This window comes from Pecten maximus, chromosome 16 (genome assembly GCF_902652985.1).
Source record: "Pecten maximus chromosome 16, xPecMax1.1, whole genome shotgun sequence".
Taxonomy (NCBI): Eukaryota; Metazoa; Mollusca; class Bivalvia; order Pectinida; family Pectinidae; genus Pecten; species Pecten maximus.
In genome coordinates, this window is record NC_047030.1 from 9,852,770 (window position 1) to 9,874,481 (window position 21,712).

The 21,712-nt window shown below is 35.4% G+C and overlaps 1 protein-coding gene and 1 long non-coding RNA gene across 2 annotated transcripts; one reads left to right on the top strand and one right to left on the bottom strand.

The window, feature by feature from the left end:
- The first annotated feature begins 4,708 nt into the window (after positions 1–4,708).
- Positions 4,709–6,856, top strand: LOC117314863. Its single transcript, XM_033868985.1, has 2 exons — positions 4,709–5,633; positions 6,324–6,856. Exons 1-2 carry the CDS (start codon positions 4,716–4,718, stop codon positions 6,732–6,734), a joined length of 1,329 nt encoding a protein of 442 aa, XP_033724876.1. The 5' UTR covers positions 4,709–4,715; the 3' UTR covers positions 6,735–6,856.
- Positions 6,169–7,621, bottom strand: LOC117314864. The gene is made up of 2 exons (XR_004529620.1): positions 7,489–7,621; positions 6,169–6,641 (listed from the first exon to the last, which is right to left on the bottom strand). It is a non-coding gene; the product is annotated as an uncharacterized LOC117314864 (long non-coding RNA).
- Positions 7,622–21,712: the final 14,091 nt, after the last annotated feature.

Sequence of the window (21,712 nt, forward strand, 5' to 3'; positions counted from 1 at the left end):
CCTGAATAGTTAATGCATGATGAGATGGTATTCTATTGTTTGATGTTAAGACTGTTGACTATTGATTCATTATGAGTTTTCGGCGAATGCTCTTGTTGTTATAACTTTATTGATGTTAAATACCAAATAGTTGTAAGTGATGTGTTTCCTTACCGATTGTCATTATACATACACCAAGCTGTGCAAAGGATAGTCAGTGTGTTTGTAGGTAGGCTTTCATAGAATGAAAAGTGCTGGAGTTTCGTGACATAGCAAATTGGTCTTACCAGAAATGGTTTTATCAGGATTTTATAATGGTTGTTCCGCCGAAGACTTTATTCGGAAATACATACACAGGATTCATATATGTATATAATATAGTAAAAGCTGAAACAAAGAAATACATTCAATAAGTACGTATCATTGATAGATAACGCTATCAAAGTTACCCCTACGAATGTACACGTTGTTTTTAAGTAACCGATATAATGAGTTTTAAATCATAAACTTTCTATAATAAATCACTAAACGAACCTAATTAGTAAACGACTAGAATAGGAATGACAAGTAGAATTACTTACAAATCACTACAATCAACACAAACAGGGCATACGACTGTTATAAGTAACCGTACATCTAATATGTGACGGTAAGGTACACTGGGCCGAACTAACGAGCTGACGCTATTTTACGTAGTTTGTAATGAACTTCTAAGAACTTGACTCGTAAACAATTTAGTTTACGTCATAGAACATATAAACATCACTAATAAAGGAAAACTTGCAAGAAATATGAAGAAACTTACACAATATGGGCCAGAAATGCCGAACTGTAAAACATGTGTATGTTGGTCTACTCCAACTTGGGCGGAAAGTGTGTTCAGGTAAGGGCGACAACTCTAACCTACATCGTCAAGACGTGGAGTCACTACACAATTAAACTGCCACTTACCATGCAGACAGCACAATGGTTGTTAATATCAGCCTTATTACATTTTGACCAACTGGACCCATATAGGTAAGTCAGATGGTTTTAGGAATAAGATGTCCCTCCCATACGATATTGTTATAGATTTTCAGCAAGGGATGTTAAACTACTTCAAGGAAACATAAAAATTCCATTTGTTCAATCAAGGAACAGCCCCAGGCTCAACCTCGAAATATCACATTTTCTTACAAACCTTCCAAGTCTACCTACATAAATGACGAATTATCTATCAAAGGGAGGCACTATATTAATTATGGAAATAGAAATTTGAATGTCTTTGCCTTAAGATACATCCATAAGCGAAGAAGTAGTAGCACAGGCTATGAGACGAATACTGAGAGGAAAGCTGGAATGGTAGCAATACGGATGGAACATCGCTCATCTCGGAATGGATAAATCAACTGAAAAACAGTTATGGAGTTGGATATTGGACAATTCTATAACATTCAGAAGACTAAAAGCTGTGTTTCTACTTTTTAAATTTGAGGAAATGGAAGGAAGGATATGTCAACTCGCCCGCTTACCACCAACATATTCCAATTAATTCCGTACAAAACTTACCATTTCATTTCATCTTTTATTTATTGTCAATATCAAAGATATTTTCCTCTGTATATCGCTAAACTCCCTTTAATGTCAAGCCATAGTTGAACACGCTGCATTAGTTTAGTACATTAGTAAATTTGGCGCGAAATTGAATAAATTGTAACGTCGAACCTCGTTATCGTTGTAATGGATGCAGACGAAGAAAATTGCTGACACTGAGAGACCCTCGGGTGGTGAAATATTTTGTTAATATTCAAATTAGCAAATCAAATTGGATGTTTGATGTACTAAACACATTATGGCCTTGTTAAAAGGGAACTATCCATCCCTCGACAATACCTTAAGGCAATTAGGGCCCTCTTAACAAGGCCATGATAGATAAATAACGAGGTTTAGCACTCTAAAATGTTGGGGATGGAGAAATACAGAAATGAAGTAGAAATATGATTAACAGTCACGTGATATATGTGAACCACGGTACAGCACAAGCGAGGACTAAAACGTCACTATTATTAGTGCAGTATGGCGTTTGTTGCAAAATTAACTTGCGGCCGCGCGCGGTGGCCGAGTGGCTTAGATGTCCTGACACTTCGCACTAAGGTTACACATCACTAAAATGTCAAACCCAAAAATAAATGTGTTTAATTGAAAAAAATTAAACAGAAATATATATTAAACGCCTAAATACAATATCCCATACATAAATATTAGTATAATATATGAAACCGCCTTCTTTAGATTAATATTTTTACGATAAAGTTATGTAATTCATTCAGGGATTGTTGCAGCCCTTCTTCAAAGTAGAATGATAAAATTAACAGTCGACAAAGGAAGGTTGTAATTTATGGAACCTTATAAACCACAGAATGACAGATTATTTGTTTCGAGGAGAGATAAGCTGCGCAGTCAACAGATGCTGCTCTTGATTGTTACCTGGGTGGAAACCAATTGAGTTCTACACTGATCCAAAGCAGCAAAAGGCACGCACTTCTTGTCATAGCAACAGTGTCACGCACTTAAAACGAGAAGTAAATTTACAAATCTCTACAAAGCTTAATCCAAGCTTTTAAAGAACAGCTTTGTGTATTTGACATCTAAATCCTGCATCGACAACTCTTAAGACGATTAAGCGAACGAAGCGTTTTAGAAGACAACTAATGCGTGTTTACATTATATTTCGACTAGAAGACCAATTCGACGCCAAAAGCTTACAGAACGAGGGAAGAGTGTATGTGGCAGTATGTTAATGGTTATATTCATGGTAGTTTTCGGGACCACACACGGAAAACAGTGTAAGTTCAGTCATTCGTTCATTGTGATGATAACGGTGATATGTATCAGGTTTTCAAATAATGGTTTTAACCTATTTTTCACATAGAAAATCTAGATTTAAAATATAAATTATATGCAGAACATGTTCTGTGAATGGCGTTTCTCTCCCGACCATAAAGTCGAATACACCAACTAAACTTAAAAAAATCATTATGATACCCTGTTAATCCCAGAACAACTAATGAACCTCCCAAGGCAAATATCAAATGACTTTTGGGATGTTTTGTTTTGTTTTGGTTTTGCGATGTTTGTTTTGAATTTGTTTTGGTTTTGTGATGTTTGTTTTGGTTTTGTGATGTTTTTGATTTTGTGATGTTTGTTTTGGTTTTGTGATGTTTTTGATTTTGTGATGTTTGTTTTGGTTTTCTGATGTTTGTTTTGGTTTTGTTTTGGCTTTGTGATGTTTGGTTTGGTTTTCTGATGCTTGTTTTGGTTTTGCGATGTTTGTTTTGAATTTGTTTTGGTTTTGTGATGTTTTTGATGTTGTGATGTTTGTTTTGGTTTTGTGATGTTTTTGATTTTGTGATGTTTGTTTTGGTTTTGTGATGTTTGTGTTGGTTTTGTGATGTTTGTTTTGGCTTTGTTTTGGCTTTGTGATGTTTGTTTTGGTTTTGTGATGTTTTTGATTTTGTGATGTTTGTTTTGGTTTTGTGATGTTTGTGTTGGTTTTGTGATGTTTGTTTTGGCTTTGTTTTGGCTTTGTGATGTTTGTTTTGGTTTTGTGATGTTTGTTTTGGTTTTGTTATGGCTTTGTAATGTTTGTTTTGGTTTTGTGATGTTTGTTTTGGTTTTGTGATGTTTGTATTGGTTTTGTTTTTGTTTTGTGATATTTTGTTCTTTGTGATGACTCCTTTTGTTTTGTGATGTTTATTTTGGTTTTGTGATGTTTGTTTTGGTTTTGTGATGTTTTTGATTTTGTGATGTTTGTTTTGGTTTTGTGATGTTTGTGTTGGTTTTGTGATGTTTGTTTTGGCTTTGTTTTGGCTTTGTGATGTTTGTTTTGGTTTTGTGATGTTTGTTTTGGTTTTGTGATGTTTGTTTTGGTTTTGTGATGTTTGTTTTGGTTTTGTGATGTTTGTTTTGGTTTTGTTTTGGCTTTGTGATGTTTGTTTTGGTTTTGTGATGTTTTTGATTTTGTGATGTTTGTTTTGGTTTTGTTATGGCTTTGTAATGTTTGTTTTGGTTTTGTTTTGGTTTTGTGATATTTTTTTCTTTGTGATGATTCCTTTTGTTTTTTATGTTTGCTTTGCTTTTTGATGTTTGTTTTGGCTTTGTGATGTTTGTTTTGGTTTTGTTTTGATTTTGTGATGTTTGTTTTGGTTTTGTGATGTTTGTTTTGGTTTTGTTATGGCTTTGTAATGTTTGTTTTGGTTTTGTGATGTTTGTTTTGGTTTTGTGATGTTTGTATTGGTTTTGTTTTTGTTTTGTGATATTTTGTTCTTTGTGATGACTCCTTTTGTTTTGTGATGTTTGTTTTGGTTTTGTGATGTTTATTTTGATTTTGTGATGTTTGTATTGGTTTTGTTTTGGTTTTGTGATATTTTTTTTCTTTGTGATGATTCCTTTTGTTTTATTATTTTTTTTTTTTTTTTTATATGTTTGTTTTGGTTTTGTGATGTTTGGTTTGGTTTTGTATTGGCTTTGTGGCGTTTGTTTTGGTTTGGTATTGGTTTTGATTGGTTTTTTGATGTTTGGTTTGGATTTGTGATGTTTGTTTTGGTTTTATGATGTTTCTTTGATTTTATGACGTTTGGTTTGGTTCTGTGATGATTATTTTGGTTTTGTTTTGGTTTTGATTTTACTTGTTGTTCACTTAATATCTATTATTCTAATAAAACAGAAAGTATTTTTTATCTTCAGTTGACGTCAACATGTTTGGAAGGGACTTTATCCTATCTTTCAACCGAAATTCTTACAGAAACGACACAACAAGGCTAAGGATAATGAACAATCTAAAGGACAAGGTCACGGTCACTGTTTATAGCGCTTCCGGGTTAGAGGTCAGTAAATCAGACGACAGGTCAGCTATAATTGAACATCACCTTCGGACAACATGTGAGCGGACGTTTACCGCTGGCGACTGTGTCGTGCGCATCAAAAGTATCGCGAATGTTCGGATGACAGTTCTCGATATTATGGACGGGGAAATATTTTATTTCGTTCTTCCGCTTGACAAAGCTGGAAATGAATACATCATGGCGACAAGTTTACTGCATGCTAACTACACTTGTGATCTTGTTACGATTTACCCAATGACAGAATTCTACTTCTCCGTGGCTCATTCAGCTCAAGTGTCATTTTCAAACAAAACAAGTGTTTGTAGCCATGACATGTGCCAGGTTCCAGTCCCGCGCGAAAACGCGATGTTTCAAATCCGTAGTTCAAAGGACATGACGGGAATGAAGGTTACAGGTAACAAGCCGTTCGTGGTGTTCTGTGGTGGGGCCATTTCCGCCGGAAGAACATTCATGAATCAACTTCCACCTATAGGGATGTACGGAACATCATATCAAACATGGCCGACTCAGTTTTCCGGTTTTGTGAGTCTGATGTCACGATGTAATGATACACACGTGCGTGTGTATGGTGCAACAAATCAGACAATTGACCTTGACCTTGGGAGTCACACTGATGTGGCGGTGCTGGCACAAGATGTCCTTGTGATATCAAGTGATAAACCAATCATGGCGATCCAAAGTTGGATCATGCGCTATGCCACACATAGACTTACGTTAGTTCCCCTCGTCACAGCCAACCATACATGTGAGGACCACAAACACTCAACACAGGTATTTTTAAAACTGCATGATTAGCTTCTAGTACGGTTTCTAATTTTAAAGGTACGCATTAGTTTTCTACTGAGAACATTGTATAGCTACTGTTGTTGAGACTTTGTCAGCAGTAAGGCTTCTAATTCTAGGTCATGTCTCTAGGGAGACTTACTGTTACAAGTCAATTTTAGTTTAAATATGTGTGTAGGTTAAAAACATGTTTATTGTAAAACGATAAAATGATGTAAGATATTCCTTTATTTTTCTGCACATAAGTATTTTTTAGATTAGTTCTAGCTAAGGGATTTCTAAAACAACGACTTTATCATATAAAAGTCATAAATGATGTGTCTTGTGGGAGCACAAATAACATGAAATTAACATGAACTATGTCCATTATAGCAGTGACGCAGTGTTAACTCATCGTACTGAGAGTAGATAACTTCTGTTGTAGCTGATTAACACCTTGCCCTTACCCCAGGCCTTCGCCATTTTTGATGATGGCGATATCTGTGTCAAGTACTGAGTCAAGGGGAAATCGAACAAAACAATGTTTTTTAAGAAATTTAATATAGTCCTTTTTTCTTACTCAGCGAAATGACAAATCGGAAAAGTTCTAACTGAAGCGTTTGTTTGATACACAGAAATACAACAGCCGTCTGAAATTGTTAACATTTATTTGTTAACCATTGTCTTTTTTTGTTACAGTCACCTTTATGCCTATGTCCATGTCCAACAAAAGTGACCACCCCGACCCCTGCTGACCTTAATACTAAACTCCAGAAGCTACGAGAGTTATCTGTGAACAAATCTACCTTGTCATCGACACTCCGGAAGAAGAAAAGTGCGTACGACGGTCGCACTTCCGCTCAAGGTATCGGGATTGTCGGTGTCACTCTGCTCTGCGGCGTGGTAGTGTTCATAGTAACCCTTGACATGCCAAACCTTGTGGCACAGTTCCGAGTGGTCAGACAGAATCTCTTCGGAAGCACCCTCTGTCAGTACGACGGACAATGCGGCCCGAAACTGAAATGGAAACGTAGCAAATTAATTCATGTGCACAAATCCGAGTCCACCGCGACCATTGGGCCTGCCGATATAAACCAAGGAGAATGTTGATTAGGCCCAATGTACCCAGGCCAGTATAACCGTAATGCACATTTCAATGACTTCTAGCTTGAATTTAACATGTTTGTCTTCGGTATTTCGTATGCTTATTAAATTGATGAAATCCTGCTAAAGATGTCATGTCTTTTTTTCAAAAGTTTGCCATTCGGTCTTGGTTTACATTGTTTAACGTCCGAGCAACAGGACGGCCTCCCCTTTATCGCATTACATGATCACTGACGCCTAATCTGCTTTTTTTCGTCAGAATTATACCATGGCGTAAAAAATGCATTGTTTATTTACCAAATGCCTGTTTCACAAGTCATTCTAGTTCTTGATTTGGTTCTGAAGAATCGGGATTTTCGTCCGTGTCTTTTATCTAGGGGGCATATTTAGGGGACATTGAAGAGACCAAAACAGATCTCCTGTCTCCATTGCAACACTTACAATGTAGGACTGTTACTTTGACACCCGCCCTCATATTGCGATGAGATTAAACCCCTAAAATAAAAAAATAAAAAAAAACAACTAAAAATAAAACCAAAAAAAAACTAAACGAACAAGCCATTTTTTTGTCTGGCCGACTGGAAGAATGTGCCCTAGGAAATAAGGATCCCTGGAGAAGACAACGAAGCTAGGCAGATGCTCTTTATCTTGTTAAACCCGATCATAGACCAAGCCCTTACAGTTTTAGTGAAAATAAATGCGTTCCCAAATGTACAACCCAACCTCGTATTTCTAACTTTGCTACTAACAATTTACTTACTGGTTTGGAAGACTTGCATTTGTTTGTTTACGCTATTGTTCTCTTTCCGATGACGTTTCCTGAAAACTCTCGACCAGCTATCTTACTCCGCTTTCTTCATTGTTCCTTGACCTGACATTTTTCACGCAAAAGCATTTCTGAAAAAAAAGTTGAATTCTGTAATGTTTTCCGTTGGAATATTACAAATATTTAATGAATGATTAAAGCAATTAATCTTTAGAGTATTTTAAATGGCAATGTTATCAAGCAGCAATCGTTTGGAAAACACGTGTATATAGTTTATATTGTTTTTGAGAAAGCTTCCGTGCTGAGAATCGTATACCATGATCCTATCTTGCATCATTCATAGGTTCATCATGTGCTTGAATTTTTCATTGGTCATTCTTTTTAGATAATCGATAGCTTATCTCAAATCAAAGCTATGAATTTTTCAATGACGTGGGGATTTTCTGGAAGGATTTTGAGGATAAAGGACAGACCTAAAACTTGCACAAAAATACAATCAGAACAAAATTCGACATAAGTCACCGTTCTAACACAGTCATATTGCAAATCTCGAAAAACGTCATTTGCGCAGACTAGGATTACAATCCAGTCCGTACTTCAACATGTAGTTTTGATATTTGATTGCAATTAACTTCTTAAACCCCGGAGAGTGCGGAAAATGTATACATTCGAAGAAAATTATTACTTTTATTCTACGTGCCGGTATAGAGTCAATTTTCTCCCCGAATTTAAACGTACTCGGTCTCAATTTCAAAGGTTGAATTTCTCGGATCTGGTCTGTTCCTGATGCATGGACCGCAATGCATTACGGGAGAAATTGAGAACAGATGCCAAGACCATTTTATTCGACTTTGACACTTAGTTACCTATTAGATTAACGTTATGACACCCCCGACACCAGTAAAACCATCAGGAGTCTACGTCTCTCGAACAGGCTGGTTTTAAGTTACAGCGAAAATGTCAGTCTATAAAAACATGTCCAAGGCTCTATCGCCAACATTTTAAAATGTTGTTTTTAAACCCTGTAAAATGTGAATGCAGTTTTATAGTAAGGTATTGTGCGTAATAATCTATCACGTTGTCACGCGTGTAGTTTTATTTCCTGTAAATCATCACAATCCATATACTACCGGAAATAAGAAACGAAAGTTTATTTTCAATGGTTATCATTTTACATGATTCTTTGGTTATGGGTTCGTGGTGTGAGTTTCTCGATTATTTCATCATTACTGAGTACAATTTGATGATTTTGTTGTCCTATCAAAGACGTTGTTTGCGTGAATACCATTAAAAATACTCTCCTTAACATTAACTCCATCAAGGTGTTTATTGTCATTTGAGTGATACTATTCCACTCCGAATATGGGCATGCGTGTGTTGAGCGACGTTAACGCTCTCCGTAACCCTCCTGTCTAGCTCGTCCCACAAATGCTCGTTTGGGTACATACCTGGACTCTGGAACGTTGTTTTGAGCCAGAAAGTCAGGACAAACCCTAGCAACATTTGGGCTCGCGTTGTCCTGCCGCAACATAAGGTTACGTTGATGTATAAGAGGAAGAACGTATGGTCTCAAGATCGACCTGATCCCGAAATCTTACTGCTGTACGATTACCATGGATAATCGCGAGAGGTGTTTTCTTGCCTTAAGACATCCCCCATACCACGACAGACCTTCCCCCGAATCTGAACAACACGCGTCTCCAGTGGGCCAAGCAGCCACTTTATTCGACCTTGGCGTCGCCTCTGCGTTATTGGCGGACAAACATAAGGACGTCGTGGCCTTAGATGAAACTCCTGCATCCTATTCCTAACCGTTCCTGGACACACTGGCCAACCTTGATGTACCGTCTCCGTCTGTAAGGTTAAGGAGGTGCGTGAGACGTATGCTTCTACAATGTATATCTTGACGTCGCGACGTAATGCGCGGGTATCCGCTCCTAGGACGGTCTTCCAATATCCCTGTGGACCTGAGACGCCCAACTAAACAGGATTAATATAATCTTTCACCCCCGTGGGGGTGAGACAGGAGAATCCCAACTCGAGGGCAACATTCTTAAGTTGCCAAACACGAGGCTTGCCGAGCTTAATGATCTTACCCCGAGGCAAACCTCGTGCTGACTGGCCAATCTCTTACACTCTGGTTGAGATATCCCTGTCCACGGAACAGACCCATGATAGATTCTATTAATCTTTTCTGCATTCCCTGCATTATCAGAGCAATGGCCCTATCCCTATCGACTTCACTTAATCGCGGCTGTACAACAGCTGTGAAAAGAAATGCTATGAAACTGATCTGTGCTGTTACATTGTTCGATTTGTAATGACATATATGGTGCAAGAGTACCCCGGATGCACGCTTTCTTGAAAAATCTGCTGAAAGCATGCAGCGTCGAGCGGGGTCACGGTCGACTAAATTTAACTGGATAATATTTCCATAGTACACGATGTTGTAACATTAGATTTTTGTGCGATGTGAGCCAACAAGTGACCAAGGTGGTCACATGTATATCGCTCACTTGGATATTTCAGTAACTGTGGCAAAATATTCATTTTAAGTTATATTTCAAATATTTTCCTACTTTTTAACTGCCTCTCCCAACGATAGTTCAAACTATAGGAGGACTAAATTCTGTCATTCTTGAAAAAGAGGAAGTACGTATTTGAAAGCTTTTTATTTTATTTTTTTGCAATATCGCCCCTATTGGGCCCCTTAATTTTCTCCTGTCCCAAGGGTGTCACATCCTTCTTTTATACAACATACAACACTGCCAAATAATTCTCCAGACCAAATTTCATCGAAATCCATTTAGTTGTTCATGATTAGTAGCACCAAAATTTTTTTAATAATAATATAACAAAGGGAAATATCTGTAAGTTACTATGGAATAATTCCGATTTTAGTTCTCATCTGAGATCTTGTCGATACATAGAAAGCTACATACATGTATATACTAAACGTAAACAGAAGATACATATGTATACAGGCATCCTACATGCTTAATATCTGTGCCCCTGACATTTTGGTTGTATGAAAAAATGGGTAAAACTTGACGCCAGACGACAGACGTACCACAGCATCGATTTAATTGTTCTTCCGGCAGATGAGCTAAGACAATAGAACTGCCTTATCCAATATCTAACATACAAATCTAAGACTGATTTGGTTCTAGCAACTGTGGATCTGAGCGAGAATGTCGAAAAAGTGTCAACCCCCCCCCCCCCCACCCCCACCCCGTGATGTTTCTTCATGTACTTTTGTGTTGGCTACTATCATATTTGCTTCATGGGTGTGAGTAAATTATCATTATTTTGTTTTATTATTATTTTTATTTCTAATTGAACTCCTGAATTCATGGTTATGTCTCCAACTAAGAACTTCTAGCAGTACATTGCATTATGTGCAATATAAGAAGTATTGAAATTATAAGTGCATTTTTAACGGACGTTGACTTCATCTTGATATATATAATTGAATAGTTTATGGTATAAAGTTTGCACATTCATATCAAACTAATGGGTACGTTTGCTGTTTCGGCAGAAAGGATGGTAAAAGCAAAGTATTTATTTACAAATGTGTTAACTTGATTGGTTTCCTTAGAAATTCATAAAGTATTCTCAGAAGGAAAAAAACATATAAATTGCAATACTCCTTTTTACTTCTACTCTGAAAGTATCATAATTATGCAGTAGATGTCATTACAGCCGAATTGATTTCAAATTAATTGGCACCATTTACCATAACCATAAGACTAGCAAGTGCAATATAATACCAAAGTATTGTTCTGTGCAATATCATTTACAAACTACAGTCGATTACTAGAGGAAATAAAGATACTTCAGTCTGCATACTGTGGACAGCTGGCACAAGTAAGATACCCCTCTACTTAGATCCTCAGTCAGGTGTGACCCACACTCTCCTGTAATGTAATAAAGTCCAATAAAGTACAATTAAATACCTTTACAATTACCTTTACACATGTGTGGGTGTATATGGTATGTTTTCTGAGTCCTCCTTTATTGTTTTCTTTGAAAGGAGGGGGTAATACTAATAGTTACTGTTTGTTGACCAGAAAAACTATACGGATACTTTTTTGATGGGGATACAAATATGATATGACACCGGCAAGGTTCATTGTACGTTGCTTATTTTGTATTAGTTTGTCACGCCATTCTTTGTATGACGTCTGTTGTAACACAGGTTAACACATCCATATTAGATCTTTAACTTAAGTGACGCATTTCATAAAAAATCATCTTTATCTATATTAGCACGAATAACAAAGACGCACATTCCTTTAGTAAATGCTTATATACCTGAGCAATCTAACATCCACACATTTTGATCAAATTCCAATTGAGGGTTCCAAGCGTTTATACGGTAAGTTCTCTTGCTTTGTAATGATATAACATTATATGGTAGCACACTACAGTAGGTCAGCCTGGCCATGGGCAATCTTTTTGTTAAGCAAATAACTCCTGTATTATGATATGCATAAAAAATGGTATATTCAGTATGAAGAAGTACATACAGGCTTCACATTTGTTCAAACAAAAAGTAATAAATTGGTTCCGGATTTTAAATTTCCGGATTTTCCGCAAGTGTGTTTACACAGGAAATTTAGTTTTGCCTACAGCGAAAAATGGATGCCCACAAAGGTGAGATAGCGGAAAAACTTAATTTACAACATATGTCAAAACAAGATTAATTCTGTCTTCGGGATAGAGATATCTAATTTTAAATAGGTTTCAGAAAAAAATTGTGTAGAGAATTGTGGTGTTTTGGGTCAAATATCATAATATTTTGCAATTTTTGAGCATTTCTTAAGCTGTTACTATGGTATTCACAGCTCTAAAAATCACAGAAAATATCAGTTAACTTATCCTTCAGAGCTGTATCAAAATTGCAAATGTTGTACAGATTACAAATATATATACTTTATTAGAGTTTATATGTAGGGTTAACTGGCAATGTTTACATATCTAAGACATGTGTCATATTTTTCAAAATTGGGCATTTTTACTGTACACTGCTACCTATACATTCTATATTTTAAAACAATTGCTAAACAAAATATATTAACTTATATTAATCACACTTGCTGGCTCTAATTGAATCGCGCAAGGGGTCATAGTGTTAGAGGAAACCGGAGTACTCGGAGAAAACCAAAGTGGTTTGGAAGCTGATCCCAATATCTTTCCGATTTGGGAAACGAATCCACTTTACCACTGTGCCACACGACCATCCAAATATTAAGCTGGAATGAAGTCTTTCCTTATACTAATTAAGTCTATGTACATAGAGCGTTTTCGTTTTTGAAATCCTCTCTACAGATAAGTACTTGAACTATGCATCCCCCTCTCTGTAATTACAGTAGACTCCATACCGAGCAGAAAATTACACTTTCATTTTCAACAAACATTGACTTTTAAGATGTCAAATAGAGTGGACATCAGGCTAAGCCTTTTGAAGACCTTTTCAAACTATTACAATGAATATAACTATTCACATTACTATTCTGCAGTGGTATCCACCATTACAAGTACATTGAGTGAATCCAATTTATGTTTTAATGTAAAATAAATTTGTTATATCATTTTCATACCATTTATGTTTTACTGATGAACTTCCACGCACGAAATCTGTGGGAAACACGTCCCTTTGTATAAACATATCGACCGTTTACCAACGGAGATGCATGACAATTCATTAGTAACTCATTTATGATATTTCATATTTGGGGTGTTTTAATTTGTAGGATTAATTTATTTGCAGTTCACTCATATAATATCATAAGTGATGTATGATTATTTAGTAGCATTATAATTTACAAAGCACTTTTGTTATAATATTATTATAATTAACATCATATCATACTTCAGTTCTATCGTTGCATTCAAGCAGTTGTTGAGTGCATTTATAATTTTTAAGTTCTAAGGGATATTACATATCAAATCTTTAGTTTGGTATTTGTATTCAATATTACCCTGAAGAATATATTTATCAATATTAACGTTACATCCATTCAGAAAAGTATGTAGATAATAGTGATCGTGATTGAATATGTCCACATGTGATAGAGTTAATATAAATTAGGCGTTCACATATATAGTTATGTGCATTTTCATTCTCATGATTATATCTAAATGCTGCGGATTTACTCAGGTGGTCACTGTATAAAGCAGAGTTTAGGTAACTGGCTTTATTTCTGAGTGTACAAGGTAGTATGTTATATTTTCATATATCATGATATTTAGATACAGCGGTAGCTTGTACTAAGTTATCATCTTGGGATTTGTAAACAGTTCTAAAGAGTAGATGTTTGTATTAGTGAATGGGAGCAAATTCTCTGATACTGAAGTAGCTGACGGGAAAAAAACTGTTAGCATAAGTTTCAGTTCTACATAGTGGGGGATAAAATAAACTGTTATTTCTCATAGGATATCTAGCATTTCATTCTATTCAAGGAAAAGTTCGACAATATTTCTTAGATATTTTGAGCTTTTAGCTTTTAAATTTATACATTAGTACTGTAGCTTATCTTGTTCTCGTCTGAACTAAGAGATTCAATGCCAGTTACTGCATAAACGTCATTGTGTTATGTCCCTCGTCTCAATCCTGTTATTAGTATTAGTGCCTCTAGTTGAATTACTATGATACTTTTATTTTTATTGGTGCAGTTATTTTATAAATAATGTATACATTGACTTGAGACTTCTCCATCTACTTTATGTTTAAGCATTCTCAAATATTCATTCTTTTATATGCATGATAATTAATAAAGCTTATATGGTGAGTCCATAGGCCATCACTACTGAAAATTAGTCCTTAGTGCTTGAAATATGACAGAAGTAACTGTATCATATAAAGTAAATGGTCAATACACTTAATATGTCATAGCGTTAAACTTTTATCAAAGTTATATTGATTTAAAAAAAAGAAATTTACCTAATTTTAAATTTGAAATGATGAAAAATACCTATTTGGAGTACGACTTTACACAAACTTTTTTTCCTAATTCTAGGTCAAGATGCTGAGTATGTTTGTGTTGCTGATGCTGGTTTTAGCAGTGAGCGGAGAAGAAAATTCATCGGAAGGTATAACAAAGTCGGGACTTGTACTCAAAGTTCAGGGATCAATTGACGACAAGTCCGACGCTAAAGAAGAGGGTGTCCAGGAGAAGCTGGATTCTTGCAGTGGTACTTTGAGGATACAGAAGAGATACGCCAGTTGGGTTGGATTGGTTGTACATCCATGGAAAATGCATCTGATGAGGGCGAACGGATCAGGACATAAACACAAGAATCGAACTAAAGGCAAACATCACCAAAAATCGAGAAAAACTGTAAAGTCTCCATTTCGTTATGGAAAATAAACAGAAACAGCAACATTGTATAGCAATGTGCTAGTTTTATTGTTGTGGAGTTCTATTGTAAGTTCATTGTAAACAACAAAACACATAACAAAAATAACAACAAAACAATAAGAGAATATACTATATATCTTACAGTTTCGTGACGAGATAGACTGATCAACAACAACATCATCAACATCATCATCAACAGCAACAACAACAACAACAAGAGTATATATCTGTCTGACAGTTTTGTGACGAGAGAGAGACTGAACAACAACAACAACAACATCATCATCAACAGCAACAACAACAACAACAAGAGTATATATCTGTCTGACAGTTTTGTGACGAGAGAGAGACTGAACAACAACAACAACAACAACATCATCATCAACAGCAACAACAACAACAACAAGAGTATATATCTGTCTGACAGTTTTGTGACGAGAGAGAGACTGAACAACAACAACAACAACATCATCATCAACAGCAGCAACAACAACAACAAGAGTATATATCTGTCTGACAGTTTTGTGACGAGAGAGAGACTGAACAACAACAACAACAACAACATCATCATCAACAGCAACAACAACAACAACAAGAGTATATATCTGTCTGACGGTTTTGTGACGAGAGAGACTGAACAACAACAACAACAACAACAACAACAAGAGTATATATCTGTCTGACAGTTTTGTGACGAGAGAGAGACTGAACAAACACAACAACAACAACAACAACAACAACAACAACGCCACCAACAACAAGAGTATATATAGATGACCCTAAACACAATAACACTAAAAGATAAACAGATATGCAAACAAGACGGTAGCTCAAAATAGATAAATCTTTGAAAAAAATATTAGCAAACAGCAGATTTATACGCACAGATTTCCTTATTAAATTGTTATAAAATAGCGTGTGTTCTGGATGGGGAATTATTTTCTGTGTCATCGACGATATTCTCTACAGGTATTTACTCTCATTGACATCATAGTAAAATACTTTGTTACAGTTTTTGTTTTTACTGCCATAAGTCTTGGATATATTTATATATCACAGTTAACAAAATAAACAATAACTTTTGGCTTTCGCTAAAATATATGTGTATGAAGATGTTGATTAATATCTATGAAAGGGAAATATTTTACTTTTTATTAACGCAAGCGCAAAACAGCACAGTACCTGAAAACAAAATGTCTTCCGCGTGAATGGACTACGATTGAAGAGGTTAGAGCGTCAGTCACAACGCAAAGGATGACCGAACGGGCAAAATACACCCTAGAATTTCACTATGGACGCAACATCGCAAATGGGAACTATTCAAGGAAAAACACTGCCGTAGCAATCAGGACGGTGCACATTTACACGAGGACTCGAATTCATGATTTTGAGTAATGTATGGCTTTACTCTTTCATAATTCTGAATAAATTTTGAGTCATCAGATAACATCTGCCACACCTACAACAAAACCTGATGCTAAAAACATACTTTACATACTGCATCACATCTGTGCGTTGGCGGTAAAATTTGCAATAGAATTTACAAAACAACTGCCTGCCAGGGGTTTCCCGACTAAACCGAGTGATCAGGTTGGACGGACATTGGAAATATCGGGATAGCATAGAAACGCTACTGGAAGTGTGTTAGAAACATACAATCAATGAAAAATCTGTTCACCGTGATGTCCCTTTTGTGTGATGTTCTTCAAATTGGAAACGGATTATTTATAACGGAAACACGTGTGGTCATACTGTTAGAACTAAGGTTTAATGACGTCATTAGGGGGATGGTTCAATCCAGAATATATAATGATTTCCTACTCGTTGTCTCCAAATACACTTGAAATAGGTACGTGAGGAGTTGAACACATGTGCGACTTTATACACTCACATCTAATGCATATTGATATATTTCCGTGTCTTATGAGTATGATAAATGAAATCGGTGTTCAAAAGTAAGTTATATTTTTTGTGATTAAATAAACTATTGTAAGACATCAATATTGGTGGGTGGTGGGGTTTTACATTTTACTATAAGATAATAAGGTATTGTACTGATATCAAAATTATGAGATGGATATAATCCTCCCCTCATCACCAAGGAAAATAACAGTTTTAAATTCAGTTTTAATGTGTACGGTGGATTAGTTTTGGTATGATGCAAAATATGCTTTTGTACATTAGGGAACATACTTTAATTTGGGGGAATTTGTATTGTGTAACCCTTGATGTTTTTACCTGATTAAATATTGTAAATCGTCACGAGTCTTCGTCTTACTTTATACAGAATACACATAATTTTAACTGCGTTGTTTTCTTGTATTTTTGTTTTTGTTTTGCTTTTGTTTTGTTTTGTTTTCCTTCTGCACGATATGACGTGTGCAGATTCTATAGAGACCGATACTTACAAAATCAACTGATCGTTCATGATAGGTAGGTGTGTAATTATGTAATTTAAAGCAATTGAGTCAAATTGCGACATGCACAATGATACACGTACGATACACGTAATCGAAAATGGCTATCCAGTTTATTGTGTTGTCGGGGTTTACGTACATGTATAGTATATAGTAATGTAAAGCGAATCCGGATTCGTTCTTTCATCAATTTATTTAAGAAATGAAATAAAAAGAAAAAAACATAACAACATTTGCATCGGGCATCATACCATGATTCGAAAGCCAATGTTGTTATGAAATCATGAATGTTGCACACATATCTTTCATTCTTATAAAATGTATTTACAATTCGATTTTTTTATCTGTTTAAGGACCCAATTATAAAAACAAATATATCTTTTCTTGTTTTACATGGAAGTGGTGTTGGAGAATGTCAGACGGTTATTGGCCGGGCCTTAGCGAACTTCATAACAACATAATATAGTTCCATATAGTGACATTTATTCAGTGAGATTTTTAAAGATAATTTTTATGTTTTCAACATTTAGAAGACCAGAATAGCATTGAATTTATGTAAATAGTACATGGATCGCGTTTATTTGGAGAAGATATCCGACGGCGGAGAATATTAACCGTGGTAACGCGGTCCCGGACATTACTACAGACTTTCCGAGGCTAATATTGTTATGAAAAATCAATACAAATTTCGCCAGTGCTTTCAAGAATGATTGATTTAATTTTGACAAAAACAATACTGTACTTGTTTTCCTCACGTTCTTGTTCATGACATAATAGAAGGGAAATAACTCTTACTGACAAATGATACTTTATAACATAATGTTTACTTTATAAAATGTACATGTACACTACTATATATTGATATGGATAGGATGTATTTAACGGAGAACATTATTTTTTCCGAAGTTGGAGTGTTCACCTAAACACTGGTTTATATTTGTATAAGCTAATAAGATTTTGTTTGTTTCGGTGTAACATCGCAATACATTAAGATCTATGAGAGGTATTATGATAATGAAGCAGTTATGTATATACATTGAAGTGATATATTGGAGAAGTGATATATCATTACCTAGTGTTAGTGACCACTACGCGGGGAGATCCACCAATAGCCGTTTAACTTGGTATAGGGACTCACAGAACTAAATAAGTCTATCAGCACGTGCTTCACATGTTTGCAATATCTAAAAGTTAGTTTTGGTAAAGTAATGAGCTACAAAGAATTTTATGAGGAATCATGACAAATTTTGCATTAATGGCATGTGCAGGTATTAAACTTTTGAAAAAATGGCTTCTTTTTATATAGTTTTAGATGTCAACTTTCGGTTAAACCCGTCAAAAGTTCATTTTATGGCATTGGCGGGGTATGTATCTTTGAACGTAGACAGTTGTCACAGGTGTTGAACTTCAAATATTAAAGATATTAGAGGATATTAAAATGTTAAATAGTAACAGGTGGTAAATTATTTAGTTGTGTAAGCCCTATAACTGGACGAGAAATATCGATGTTAAGCAACCATGTAATTGCCGTTGTATGAAAAGTCGTTAGAAGACAGAAAATGACATCAGACAGACGACGCCCTTCGGCCAGATTAGCTAAAACAATACAATGTCTAGTAAACAGATCTAAGACTGATTTGATCCCCTGGGTATGTAATTAAGTCTAGTTTACCTATGTATGACGATGGATCATACGGGTAGATAATCACCCAGGCTTGCTTGAAATGACAAGCTTATTAGTTTCAAGCCCTTACCTTTACCCACCTTTCACAATTGAAAAGTGGGCAATAAATCCATTGTTATCACACTTCACTGCACACATAATCCCCTTTCATGGCCTATCATGATTACATGACCATGACAGGGATGTGTTTGTGTGTGCAGTGGTCTTGTAAGAAAGGGGAGATAATCATTTATTAGTCTATGAAGTGGAAAGGATAAAGTATGTGATTGACAAATTAAAAATACAAAAAACAAAGAAAAACAAAATAAGAAATGATAATCAATAATTGCAAATTCAAATATACCATTTTTTTTGTAAGATAGTCCCGAACCTGTAGAGGGTACCTAACTGTGTCTTAAGTAATGCCAAATTTATTTTACGGGCTAAACTTTATTATCCCTTTTGGAATTTCCTTTATATAATTACATTTAAATCTGCTGTATTACGTCAATAATGCATAAGTAAAGTATGTAATAAACCTTTAACAATAGAACGTAAATCGACATTGCTCATGCTGAGTTATATCCCGGATGATAAACGCAAAAGTATGGTTTTTTTTGTTCATCAAATGCCGAGAAATTTTATTATATACTGCATTGTATATGCAAGACACGACTTAAAGATGCTTCCTAGCCCCCTGTATGTTTGTCATCGTTCTATTACGCCCGTACCTAAAAGAATGAATGCGTATGTTATGATGTTAGATGCCATATGATATAGCATCCGCATATGTCAAATATGCTAACATTTCTTCGATATCCTTGTTTAGATTCAGCGCTGCTAGTGTGGAAGTTGGCTTTTATGAGAGAGATTGACCCGATTGTGAAGGAGTGTGTGAATGTGTTTAGCAGTGATTAAATTGTTATTACCGGGAGGGACTTCTCACTCTCTACTTTCCCTTTTTGTCCTATCTCTTGTAATCTGCGTTTCTATTAGCTGTCACTCTGTCGAGTCTAACTAGTTGGTACGTAGACTTCGAGAGCTATTTCTGCTCTCTTTCTCTGTGTCTTTCTTCCCTAGTCTTCGAGCGAAGTGGGTGTGTTTAGTTGTTGGCCAATATATATGTGTGTCAGTGCGTAGGCCAAGCCCACCGGGCTGCCCTGACAATGAGTGTATGAGCATACTAGTCCCTCCAGTAGCCTATGTTAGGGGCTTCCTCAATATGTCTACATGCTGTTCTTGGTGCATGTAGGTAGTAACTGATACCAAAATGCCATTAGTGTTGATGAGTCTCTGGTTGTTATTCACTTCACGGAACCCCAAATAGAACCTGGGTATTGGTGTGTGACACGTGGGTACGGTGCTTTCTGTTGTTCGTACACATGTCTTTTGACAGAACTGGCAGAAACACAAACAAATAACGAAACACATTTAACGTATAAAGGTACTACTTTAGGCAATATGTAATTACCTCTGTGTGGAAGTGATCAAGTGAGTTTGATATGACATATGACTATGGACAGGCTATTAGCTTGGTCATAACAAATGCCCCTGTTTACCTCAGCTTTGGCCAACTTGGGCTGACTAGTTACATGTAAATTTTGGATTTTGAAAAAAAAAAGTCAAGCCTATAGTAAAATAATAATATTTAACCCTGTTTAATTATTAAGATTGTATAGGTATAATATAGCAAAAATGTACCTTTATATACCATTTTTGTAATTAAATTGTGGTTATCGATCAATTATCTTTTTTATAAGGTAATTGACATTTTGTCATTGAGCAATTTCATGGTCAAAGTGGAATTTGTTGTGATCTTTTTGTATCGATCGTTTATGAAGTCATATGAATTCCATAACAGTTAAGGTTTATTTGGTAAATTAACGCTATTTTTACCTCCTAATAAAACTCCTAATAATTGGACCCCATAGCCTTTGAATGAGTAATGAATGTTTTAGAATGCTTTTTTTTTTGCAATTTGTCGTTATATTTTAGTGTGTAGGAGTAATTGGTGATTGGAATGCTAATAATTAATAATAATTAATTAATTGTTAATATATAAGGTGGAAAAGATTATATATTTGAGTTATAGTAAATAATAGGAAATCAATATCAATAAATTTCAATTTACATTTACATTACAGTGTAGAGTGTTAACAGCTATCATATCTCAGTAACAGTTATTTCACTTCTATTATCTTACGTATAGGTACGTGAGGAATGCATGATTTCTATGTTGTATAATGTACTTGTTTTTGCCACCAGTGCATTAACGGTGGATTAATAAATACATGACACAACACATCCGGGTCCTCTTTGTACATAATATATACTAAACGTAAACAGAAGATACATATTTATACAAGCATCCTACATGCTTAATATCTGTGCCCCTGATATTTTGGTTGTATGAAAAAATGGGTAAAACTTGACACCAGACGGCAGACGTACCACTGCATCAATTTAATTGTTCTTCCGGCAGATGAGCTAAGACAATAGAACTGCCTTATCCAATATCTAACATGCAAATCTAAGACTTATTTGGTTCTAGCAACTGTGGATCTGAGCGAAGTGTCAACCCCCCCATGATGTTTCTTCATGTACTTTTGTGTTGGCTACTATCATATTTGCTTCATGGGTGTGAGTAAATTATCATTATTTTGTTTTATTATTATTTTTATTTCTAATTGAACTCCTGAATTCATGGTTATGTCTCCAACTAAGAACTTCTAGCAGCACATTGCATTATGTGCAATATAAGAAGTATTGAAATT

Coding starts and splice junctions, on each gene's coding strand:
- LOC117314863 (XM_033868985.1), top strand. CDS start 4,716: ATGTTTGGAAGGGACTTTATCCTATCTTTCAACCGAAATTCTTACAGA. Junction 5,634..6,323: donor ACCACAAACACTCAACACAG/GTATTTTTAAAA, acceptor TTTTTGTTACAG/TCACCTTTATGCCTATGTCC.